Source organism: Gastrolobium bilobum, unplaced genomic scaffold (genome assembly GCF_033153095.1).
Source record: "Gastrolobium bilobum isolate Gb01-03AN ecotype WA unplaced genomic scaffold, APGP_CSIRO_Gbil_v1 utg1425, whole genome shotgun sequence".
NCBI classification, from domain to species: Eukaryota; Viridiplantae; Streptophyta; class Magnoliopsida; order Fabales; family Fabaceae; genus Gastrolobium; species Gastrolobium bilobum.
In genome coordinates this window covers 488161-500263 of record NW_026898713.1, presented here as the reverse complement: position 1 = coordinate 500263, position 12103 = coordinate 488161, and the positions used below count along the sequence as shown (strand labels likewise).

At 35.9% G+C, this 12103-nt stretch overlaps 1 protein-coding gene across 1 annotated transcript in view; it reads left to right on the top strand.

Moving 5' to 3' along the window:
* The window catches only part of LOC133318648 (uncharacterized), a 34251-nt gene that overhangs the window by 7580 nt on the left and 14568 nt on the right, over window positions 1-12103 (top strand). The window contains exons 6-13 of the mRNA XM_061520684.1: window positions 487-680; window positions 838-968; window positions 1076-1363; window positions 2209-2358; window positions 2835-3086; window positions 3296-3436; window positions 10370-10672; window positions 11324-11497. Coding sequence (XP_061376668.1) covers window positions 487-680; window positions 838-968; window positions 1076-1363; window positions 2209-2358; window positions 2835-3086; window positions 3296-3436; window positions 10370-10672; window positions 11324-11497 — 1633 coding nt within the window. The remainder of the gene's footprint in view (window positions 1-486; window positions 681-837; window positions 969-1075; window positions 1364-2208; window positions 2359-2834; window positions 3087-3295; window positions 3437-10369; window positions 10673-11323; window positions 11498-12103) is intronic.

The following is a 12103-nucleotide window of genomic DNA, read 5'->3' as shown; positions in this document are numbered from 1 at the left end:
ATTACAGAAATCTGCTGATAATCATCACAGTGAAGGCTGGTTCAGCACATTCGATAGGTGCTGAGGCTCTCCCAAGTTCCAGTCCTATTCCTTCCCCTTTTCCCATTCTTCCCATGCCTTTTATTCCTTCTAACTACCTTTGCCACTTCAGCAACCAACTTCTTTCTTTCTTCTAACAAACTCATTCCTCTGGAATATTCTGAACAGTTGAATCATCATTTAGCAATAATCTTCTATAACACTGCCTAGCATACACTTAAATAGGAGTCCTATCATTGTGCTTATTCTCTCCCTTGAGTTTGTCAGAAATCTTGATCTTGTCAAACTCAAGGACGACCACTTCCTCTCGAGGCTTCTTTTCGTTCTTTTTCTTCACCCGGAAATAAAAAATCCCACTGCATGAATATTACTGCATGATGTATGTCTACATTATGTTTAAAGTTCATGCTTTGATTTTGCAATCTTAGACTGGACTGCTTGTTGCAGATTTTGTGGTGGAAAAGAATGCAATGGATGCTACCATCTTTCTTGTCTTGAACCTCCCTTGCTGGATGCTCCCCTGGGAGTTTGGTATTGCCATTTGTGTGTAAGGAAGAAGATTGAATGTGGTGTATATTCAGTGTCAGAGGGAGTGGAATCAGTTTGGGATGTCAAAGAAGTACCATTTTCAAATGTTGATGGTAAAGTAATAATATATCACTTTTTGAACTATTCTCATGGATGGTTCCCTTATTATTTTAAACCATCCAGAATTTCATCTGTATTTTCTTACTCACTGCGAATATATAGCGCATACTCTGGTATCTGACATTGTCCCTTCAATGGTAACTGTTTTAGGATTTATGGCTCAGAAGGAATATCTTGTTAAATATAAAGGCCTTGCTCATGTCCACAATCGTTGGCTGCCAGAAAATCAGTTACTTCTTGAAGATCCTTCGCTGCTTATGAAATTTAATCAGAAAGTTCAGGTTTTTTAACTGTTAATCTTTGCTTTTGCATATCATGTTTGGTAAATCAAGCTTTATGATTGTTATGCTAGAATGAGTGTATATTGCTGAGAGTTTCATTACTTCAGATCCTAAGGTTGAAGCCAGAATGGAGTTTACCACATCGTCTGCTGCAGAAGAGAGCGTTAATCAGTGGTAAACATTTTGATGATCACGGGAATAAACATGCAGTTGATAACTTTGACTGTTGCTATGAATGGCTTGTGAAATGGCGTGGTCTTGGTTATGAGCATGCTACATGGGAGTTGGACAATGCTTCATTTCTTTGTTCACCTGAAGGCCAAAGCTTAATCAGAGGCTATGAATGGCGTTTCCAGAGAGCAAAGAGAATTTCTTCTTGCTCCAAATTAAATAAGGTGCCTCAGCCTAATGATTTTGAACATATCTGCTAAATTGTGAAATGAATCATGAATCTGAAAGCGACTTTCCAAACCATGAATCAGATAATATTCATGATCACATGTTTATAATAACATAAAATGCATCTTCTGCATAATTAAATATCATAACATTTCTTAAATAGTGCAAAATATCAATATTCAAGGCCAAATATTTGATAAAGTTTCCAAAAGTTAAAAAGTGTAAACTCTAAAATAATTCAAGATTCAACAATCATATAGCAAATTGAGTTCAATTTTAAGAGCACAAGTCACTGTTTTGTAATCTATTATTATAATCCTCGCAATTAGGGTATGGGTCCACAGCAATTAGACTAAAAGATGAGGACAATAGATTTAGGGTTTAAAGAGCTGGAAATAATTGGGTTAATTGGCTTGAATCTGAATTAAATGGCATTTTTTGACCCTTTTCTTTTTTATTTAAATCTAACAATGATGTTAAGAAGAGGGAAAATTCCCCGTTGGACTGTGCAGATCCTGTCTGTGGCTTGGCTTAAAATTGTTTATCTTGAATCAATCAGATTTGAACAAAACTGTGATTCTGCCCCAAAGAGATTTACCAACTGATTTATGATTAATAGTCTGTGTTGCATTCTTACCTGATGTGAGGTCAATTGACATGTCCCAAACATAAATAGCTTATATTGTTTGAGCAGTGGCATGAGATGAGATGCTATCCTGCGTTTGTTCCCTATAATATTCTCAGCCTTATTAAATTATAGCTAAGTTTCATGATATTATTGCTCTGATAAATTCTCCTCCACCCTGATTATTCTTTTTGGCTTCGTCTCAACCATCTGAAGAAACCACACCGCGGAAGTTCTGTTGATAAACTATCTCAGTTGCCTGGTGGAGTTTCTTCTGGATTTGGTAACAACAGTTTGTTGGATGCAGTTAACAAGCTACGTGAGCATTGGCACCAGGGTCAGAATGCCATTGTAATTGATGACCATGTGAGCATTACTGATTATATTTTTCCCTTATGTCAATAGATTAATTTTGGTTTATTAATTCCAATCTGGTTTCTGGTTATCAATCTTTATATCCATTTATAAAAACCAAAATTGCAGCGACTGGTTTTTGGATGGAAGTACTGTGCTGAAGAAACGAGAATGACTAGCAAATATATTTTGGCTTTAGTTTTCTAATATTATTGTATATTATAATGATTTTAACTAATGATTTCCCTACTTCTTATGTGTTCGCTTGTCCTTGTTTTATTTCATCCATTATTAACTCTTGCTTGGCATCAAAATTGTTATTATTTTTTAATGTTTGATGAGTCTGTTAGCACTGATTTGATTATATTAAGATTGTGCTTTATTTATATTTCATGGTCGGTATTGGAGAGCCATTTGAAATTTTTAGTGATAGAAATTGTGTGATTTGGTATTCTTAGAACTAAGTCCCTGCTTATAATGAATTTCAGGAACGAATTTTGAAAGTAGTTGCATTTATCTTATCGTTGCACTTTGATACTTATCGACCTTTCCTCATCATCACAACTGCTGCTTCTCTCCATTCATGGGAGGGCGAGTTTTACCAGTTGCAATCTACAGATGTTGTTATCTACAATGGAAACAAAGAGACGCGTAATAGCATTAGGAAAATTGAATTTTACGATGAAGGACGGTGTATACTCTTCCAAGTTCTCATAATTGTTCAAGAGATCCTCATTGAGGTATGTTCAAGAAGCTGGTTGCTGATATTGATAGGGTTTATCAATGTTGTTTTTGGTCAGCGATTGGCCCTCAAGAAGGGGTGGGTGGGTGGATGAGTTGTCTCATTGGTTGATTTGGATTTATGTTTTCCTTCTATATTTTGTCTGTTTTGTCTTCTCTGATAAAATAATAATGTTATGCTTGTTAACTTAATGTTATTATTGTACAGGATATGGAGGTTTTGGGAGGCATAGAATGGGAAGCAATCATTGTGGATGAGTGCCAATCGCCTAAAATCTCTTCTTATGTCACACAAATTATGATGTTAAACACACATTTGAGGGTTCTTCTTTTCCGAGGCCAACTAAAGGTATGTATCTGATTAAAACCATGTATAGATTTATTTATTGTAAGTTGTTGAAAAGTATTTCTATAACAACCCTCACAAGCAAGTTTTGCTAATTAAGGAATTTAGCAAATAATTGAGAATTAAGTATGTGTTCAAGGAGGTAGTGTCTAGTTAATCATGTAATTAGCATGATTATGAATGTGAGGATACAATTCATATTTAAAAAGTCAACTAAGATTTGAATAAGGGCATGAAATATGAGTAGGGACATAGATGTCAATTTAGTGAAAGTTTATGGCAATTTAGTAAATTGGCAAAAACATAGCCTAAACTTAATTCTAATAGTCTAGTTAAATTGTGTGGGAAATTTCATGAATTTTAAGTGATATAAAGGTATGTTAATTATGAGTAGAATAATTATGAAAAATAAGTCAAAGTTAGATAAAATAAGAATCAGTATAGTTAATTTCTATTTAAAGTAAAGTGGTGTGATGATTAAATTTCTCAAGTAACCATTCTTGTTAGACAAGTTACCTTGTCTTGCTAGTCAAGTTAGCTTATTCACTAAGATTATTCCTTACTTGCATACCAAGTTTCCATGTTACTTGTTCAACAAGTTAGTGTGTTACTTATTTACCAAGTTAGTAAGTTGCTTGAACACCAAGTTTGAGTGTTTATTGCTATCAAGTTATGTAACTTTCTGATCAAGTTAAGTTTCTTGCTCACCAAGTTACCTTATTTCTTGTTCATCAAGTCACTACCTTACTTGTTTAACAAGTTGTCTTCAAGTTGCCATTACTTGTTCATTAAGTTATCAAGTTAGTTTCAACATCACACTACACCTACTTGGCAACCAAGTTGCCATTTTGGCTTCTTCTTCAAGATACCTTGACTTAGTCCTCAAGTCACCATTACTTGATCATCAAGTCTCATAGCTTGGTCTTCAAGTTAGTGTAGCTTGTCCACTAAGTTACCAAGATAGCTTCCTAGTCACGTTTTCAAGCCTTGGCCGCCAAGTCCAAGAAGCTTGGTCACCAAGTTGGCTTCTTCTACAAGTCCCTTTACTTGTTTTTCAAGTCGCCTCAATGCTTGCATATCAAGTTTCTATTACTTGCCTTAAGTTTGTTAAGCTTGTTCATAAGTCATCTATATAGCTTCTTCAAGACACCACCTATGCTTACTTGCTAACCAAGTTGAGCTTTTTTAACAAGCTTTCCTCTTCTTCCACATGCCTATTGCCTATAAATAAGCCTTCACCTTGAAGCTTTTATATTCTTCTTTCTACATGCTTTGGCCATGAGTTGCTAGAGAGTTAAGAGTGAGATTTTCATCTAGTTTTAGCCATTTTCTACATAAATCTGTAGAATATGTAGAATATTGTAGATAGTATTTATTGATGTAGTTGGTAGTTGTATATTTAGTTGGTAGTTGTATATTTATTGATGTAGTTGGTGGTTGTATATTTATTAAAGTAGTTGAGGTAGTTGGATGTACTCAATATAAAAAGGACCCATTGGGTCTCTCAATGAATCAAGAAAGTATTATTCAGATAAAACACTTGTTCTACTTCTTTTCTTCATGGTATCAGAGCTGGTTATATTCCAGTCTCTTCCCCGTTCTGATTTATTTTTAAGTCATTTTCCTATTCCTTTTTTTTCGTTTTAGCCACTGCCCAAGCCAGAATCCTTACCAAGGCCACCATTAGGTTCAGAACAAGATTCTGAGCCAGCCCACAGAAGACCCGTAGCAGTACTGTTCATTACTGTAGCAGTACTGTTCATTACTGTAGCAGTACTGTTCATTACTGTAGCAATTACTGTTTCACTGTAGCCAAGATTGCTCTCATTCATTGATTTTTGCGAGCAACCCTCTTCCTGTTTTGAGGGTCAAAATCGTATTTGGAGGAACTTTTTTCTGGGTACCTGTTGTTAGAAAACCATGGACGTTGAAAATTTTGAAAGTTCGTCTTTTCAGAAATTGATGTCTCAACCTGCTGAGGCAACTAGTCATGTTGCTCAAAAAGGTATGGCATTCCATGTTGAACGTAGTAATCGTTGGATCCTTGATTCAGGGGCCTCTGATCACATGACAGGTAATGCAACCTTATTTTTCTCCTATACCCCTTACTATCACCCGTCACGAATAAGAACAGCTGATGGGAATTTCTCCACTATTGCGGGAAAGGGATCCATTAAACTTTCTGAGCATATTATTTTGAACTCAGTACTTCATATTCCCTCTCTTACTTGTAATCTCATCTCTATTAGCAAACTTACTGCTGAGTTGCATTGTGTTGCTAAGTTCTCTGCAAATGCTTGTATCTTTCAAGAACAGGACTCGGGGATGATGATTGGCAGTGCTAGAGAGGAAGAAGGGCTATACTATTTTACAGATGTTCATTGTGAAAAGAGGATTTTCTTGTCCTAACACCCCTCAACAAAATGGGGTGGCTGAAAGGAAAAATAGACATCTAATTAAAGTTGCTCGAGCTCTTTTATTCACGATGCATGTCCCTAAATATCTGTGGGGGGAAGTCGTCTTGACAACCTGTTATCTCATTAATCGGATGCCTTCTCGGGTACTAAATTTTCATTCTCCTTTATCCTGTCTTACTAAATCTTTTCCCTCTTTCAGTGCTCTTTCTTCTCTTCCTTCCAAAATATTTGGCTGTGTGGTTTTTGTGCATATTCCTCCACATCAAAGGTCCAAACTTGACCCTAAATCCATCAGATGTGTCTTCATAGGATATTCCCCTAATCAAAAAGGTTATAAGTGTTACTCACCTTCTCTCCGTAAGGTTTTTGTTTCCATGGATGTTACCTTTTATGAGACACAATCCTTTTTTTCCCCGACTTCTCTTCAGGGGGAGTCTATTGGTATTGGTATGGATGAAGATAAGCCTGGGAAACCAAATGATGCTCCTGTCTTACCTTGGCCTTTGGAAACAGGTGGAGTTATTGGGAAGGAAACTGGGGGAGCAACTATACCTGAATCTAATGATCCTCCTTGTGATCCTCCTGGTAAATGGGGAAAATTTTACAGCAGGCGCAAAACACATGAAGATACTCTAGACTGCCAGGATCCTGACTCGAGTCCTTGTTCCAGCAAGCCACTTGAATGTACTAGTACAACCAACGTTGATATGCCTATTGCTCTTCGGAAAGGTACTAGATCTTGCACTGCTCATCCTATTTCCCATTATATCTCATATGAAAAGTTGTCTCCAGGTTTTCGTGCTTTCAACACTGTTAGATAGTACCAGGATACCCAAAAATATCCAAGAAGCACTTGATGACCCAAAATGGAGGAATGCAGTATTAGAAGAAATGGATGCACTTACAAAAAATGGAACATGGGAGTTTGTGACATTAGCTAAAGGAAAGAAAACTGTTGGTTGCAAGTGGGTGTTCACAATAAAATTCAATGCAGACAATAGCATCAATAGGTATAAGGCCAGATTAGTTGCTAAGGGATTTACTCAAACTCATGGGATAGATTATCAGGAGACATTTGCTCCTGTTGCCAAACTTAACACTATCCGCGTTCTGTTATCTCTTGCCGCCAACCTTGATTGGCCATTGCAACAGTTAGATGTTAAGAATGCCTTCTTGAATGGTGATCTCCATGAGGAAGTTTACATGGATCCACCTCCTGGTTTTGAAAAAGGGGATGGTTCTGTGTGCAAGTTGCAGAAGTCTCTCTATGGACTTAAACAATCTCCCAGAGAATGGTTTGGGAAATTTACTCAAGCTGTTAAGGGAAGAGGGTTCACCCAAGCTCAGACTGATCACGCTTTATTTTTTAAACACTCCGACAAAGGAAGAATTGCTATTCTGATCGTTTATGTTGATGACATAATTGTCACTGGTAATGATAGCGAGGAGATAACTTCTTTAAAAAAATATTTAGCTGACCAGTTTGAACTAAAAGATTTTGGATCTCTCAAATATTTCCTTGGCATGGAAATTGCTTGGAGTAAGGAAGGAATTTCTTTAACTCAGAAAAAATACATTCTAGGCCTGTTGCAAGAAACAAGTATGCTTGGGTGCAAGCCGACAGAGACTCCAATTGAAGCTAATATCAAGATGGGTGTTGAGGACGGGGAAGATGTTGATAGGGAGCAGTAGCAGAGACTAGTGGGGAAATTAATCTATTTGTCTCACACTCGTCCTGATATTGCTTTTGCTGTGAGCATGGTTAGCCAATTCATGCATTCTCCTAAGGAAAAACACCTTAGTGCTGTTTATAGAATTCTCAAATACCTCAAAAATACCCCTGGTCGAGGAATTTTCTTTAAAAAGGGGCACAAAAGGATGATTGAAATCTATACAGATGCAGACTGGGCTGGCTCTGCAATGGACCGAAGATCTACTTCAGGATATTGTACTTATGTCTGGGGAAACCTTGTGACCTGGAGAAGTAAGAAACAAACTGTTGTTGCAAGAAGCAGTGCAGAAGCAGAATTTCGGGCTCTAGCCCATGGTATTTGTGAAGGAATTTGGTTACGAAGGCTTCTGGAGGAGTTGAAGATCTCTTATTCCCTACCTATCAGATTATATTGTGATAATAAGGCTGCTGTCAGCATTGCTCAAAATCCTGTTCATCATGACAGAACAAAACATGTGGAAGTTGATCGTCACTTTATCAAAGAGAAATTAGAAGACGGTAGTGTATGCTTGACATATATACCTACCAAGGAACAGACGACGGATATCCTCACCAAAGGATTACTTAAGCCGACCTTTGAGAATTTGATCAGCAAGTTGGGAATGATCAATATATATCTCCCAACTTGAGGGGGAGTGTAGAATATGTAGAATATTCTAGATAGTATTTATTGATGTAGTTGGTAGTTGTATATTTAGTTGGTAGTTGTATATTTATTGATGTAGTTGGTGGTTGTATATTTATTAAAGTAGTTGAGGTAGTTGGATGTACTCAATATAAAAAGGACCCATTGGGTCTCTCAATGAATCAAGAAAGTATTATTCAGATAAAACACTTGTTCTACTTCTTCTTTTCTTCAAAATCCTATCTCACAAAACTTGTAGTATAGGATCTTGTGATTATAGCCTATGTTTTAAATCATTATTAGAAGTTCATATGAGTGAGATATACCTCTCTAAAGCCACGAGATCCTAGCTGCCCACTTGAAAAAGAATGAGTGTTTGTGATGTTTCCATGGTTCAGAGTTGATTCTAGGTCCTATTAACCTATTTAAGTCGTCAATCAAGAGAGTTGATATATGAAGATCAAGTTGCAAGTAAATCATAGTGTGCATTTCAAGTTACTTTTCAAGGAAAACTAATTCAGGTAAGCTTTCGGTTTAGGGATTTTCTCCCTCATTGTTATTCCTCCATGTATAATTGACAGTGACATATTTGGTATATGTGCATACATGTGTATTCATGTAGACAAGTATGTAAATGATGTGAATGAATTGTATATTATAATATTATCAGCAGGGAAGTACAAATGCTTCCGTAAGATTATCAGCAAGGAAGTACAAATGCTTCCGTAAGATTATCAGCAGGGAAGTACAAATGCTTCCGTTATAATATTAGTAGGGAAGTACAAATGCTTCCGTTATAATATCAGTAGGGAAGTACAAATGCTTTCGCAATAATATCATGTGGGGAGTACAATTGCTTCTGTATTAATATCATGTGGGGAGAACAAATGCTTCCGTATTAATTCAGTTAGTATTATGTTGACAAGATTACATGTTGTATTATATGCTTTATATCTGACCTTTCATGCAGAAAGTGAACTCATGGGTGGAGATTGCTCCACAAACCCAAAGTTTATTGGGATTCATTTCTCACCCCGTTGTGGGGCTGTAATTTAAATTACAGGTACATCAGTAGCAGGAGCGCGCTCAAAGGGCAAGGGACCAGTGCAATGAGGATAGAGAACTCATCATGAGTGGACATTTAGTTATTTTACATGTTGATATAGACATGTTTTGGTAGTGCATGACGTATATGATCATGCTTATTCACAGTTGATAATCATTTAGAGAGGCATTTATAGCTGATGCACAATTAAGTATTATGACAGGATCATGTGTATGTATGTGTGTTATCAAGTCAAGTAGTTGATAATTGTAATGGCACGGAGCCATATTCAGGATAAGTATATATGATGGACTTCAACTTATTTCAAGAACAAGGTAAGATAGAGGGATGCAATCTGTAGTTTAGTTCAATTTACAACTGTTATACTGTCAGTTATACTCTATTAGGAATGGTATATGATATCATGTTCGGATAGTCATTGGTCATTGATTATGGTCACAGAATTCAAACTTAAATTCTATACATGTATGAGACTGTACAGATAATAATAAATTGTAAAATAAACTAAAGAATTTTGTGCAGGTATGAGACTGTATAGATAATATAAAAATATAAATTAAGCAAGGTAATTACATAAAAGGAAAAGTCATCTTGCGAAATTACATAGCATAATTAGAACTCTTCCGCTACTTTAATCAAGTAAGATGCGCTTATATTATCATATGTGAGTTAACAATCCGATTATTAAATTGGGGCATTACAATTTCTATTTAAGGATTATATCTCCTATTTAGGGATTGTATATTCTGTAATTGATTCAGATTTGATTTGTATTATTTTCCCTTGATTACCTAGTTTCTTAGTTTTCTTATTTTCTTAGTTTCTGAATAATAGATATTGTAAATTCCTAGTTTCCTTTTATTAGAGATTGTATCATAAATAGAATGTGCTGCTGAGGATTTCCTCAAGCAATTCACAAATCCTTTTCCACATAATGGACTTAAATCAGACCTGTAGGTTACAGTTTACACACGGAATTCATTCAATCTCCTCTTCTTTTGTCTATATTAAACAGTTTCTTTTGATGGTATGTTTCAGCTTCTCCCTCAACTCAAAGTTGTTATGTTTCCTTATGTAATGCTACTGGCTTTTGCAGGATAGCATTGTAGAAGATATTATGACTCTTCTTGATCATCAAAATGATTATGAAAAAGATGGTTTAATATCTAATTCCAATAACAGTATTGTTCAACTGAAGGAGAGGTTGTCAAGTCATATTGCATATAGATGCAAGTCTTACTCCTTTAGGTTTGTTGAGTATTGGGTTCCTGTACAGATATCTCATGTTCAGCTTGAGCAATATTGTGCTACTTTACTTTCAAATGCTTCAATTCTTCGCTCATCGTCAAAGATCGATAGTGTTGGGGCCATTCGTGATGTCCTTATTTCAATCCGGAAGGTGAGTTTGTAAATTTTAAATCAGTTGCATAGATGTCATGAGATTGAAAGACAATATAAATTTATTTTAGGTTGTATAGCTGTTTTGTGCTACAATATGTGGATTGCACCATCTTAATAAATTTGGATTTATTATTATCAAATGGTTATGCTGGCACAACAGTTAGTGTTGTCGGCCTGTGACACGGAAGTCACAGATTCAAATCATGTAATCAGCATCTTACAAATGGAAGATAAGTATAGGTCCACACAATGGGTATGACCCTTCCTTGGACCCTGTGCCCAATGGGAACTGTATAGCACCAGGTTGCCCTTTCGATGGTTATGGGTGAACTGTTAATAATTCCTTACTTATATGGAGTAAACAATTTATAATCTTGTGTATGGCACATCAATTTAATCAATTTGGTACAGGTTTGGTACATCAGTGATCAGAAATAAATTTGATTTAGATTTGCGTTGTTAAAGTGAATCTATTTTGAAGTCTAAAATCTTGTGATGTTTATGTTGTGAAGCTGAATTGGTAAAACGAATTTGATAAAAAAACTGTTTATTTTGTGTTGGTTTACTTTTTTCAATTAACTCCAAAGCTGTCAAGTGGTTGTATATTTTCTTAATGGTTTCATTTTCTGGTTGTGCTATCTCTTGACAGTGCTGTAATCATCCCTATACTGTTGATCCATCCCTGCAACCTTTGCTTACCAAGGGCCTTGAAGTGGTTGAGTATCTGGATGTTGACATAAAAGCAAGCGGCAAGCTGCAACTTCTCGATTCAATGCTCATGGAATTGAAAAAAAATGATTTAAGGGTACTCATTCTTTTTCAGGTACACATTTTGCTGACTATCTTCCCATTCCATTATCTACAAGTTTCTTTAGCTCAAATATTTGTTATAACTGAGTCCTAATAGTGATTGTTAAATGAGAATGAAACGAAAATTATATGATATAATCCGCGTAATCTAGATACACAACGGATACACTAATATATAACTGAATAAAAGGAGTTATACATGAATAATACATGATGTGGGACTTTCTCTCTCACACTGAACTATTCTACTTACAACATTCTCAACAATGATAAAAGAACTGTTCATTTATTTATTTTTTGAATTTCCTAGTTTCCTGGATTAACCTAAGCTTCTAAAAAATTGGGCAATATGTTGATGTATGATTCAGCTTTTACATTTAAACATACTTTCTGTTTTTAATTGAAACATTCAAACAGGCTTTTGAAATGTGTTTATGGCATTGAGCTGCTGGTGCTAAAATCTAAGCAGGCAGATGTTGGGAAATGTGTTTCAATATTTCCCATATGCAATCCTTGGTGCTAACATTGGGGTGGGCACACGCTAAGATGGAAAAGCTCCACACCCCATGCAGGATTTACGGATGGTTACATGAAATGCGCCGAAACCAAAACAAGCCAC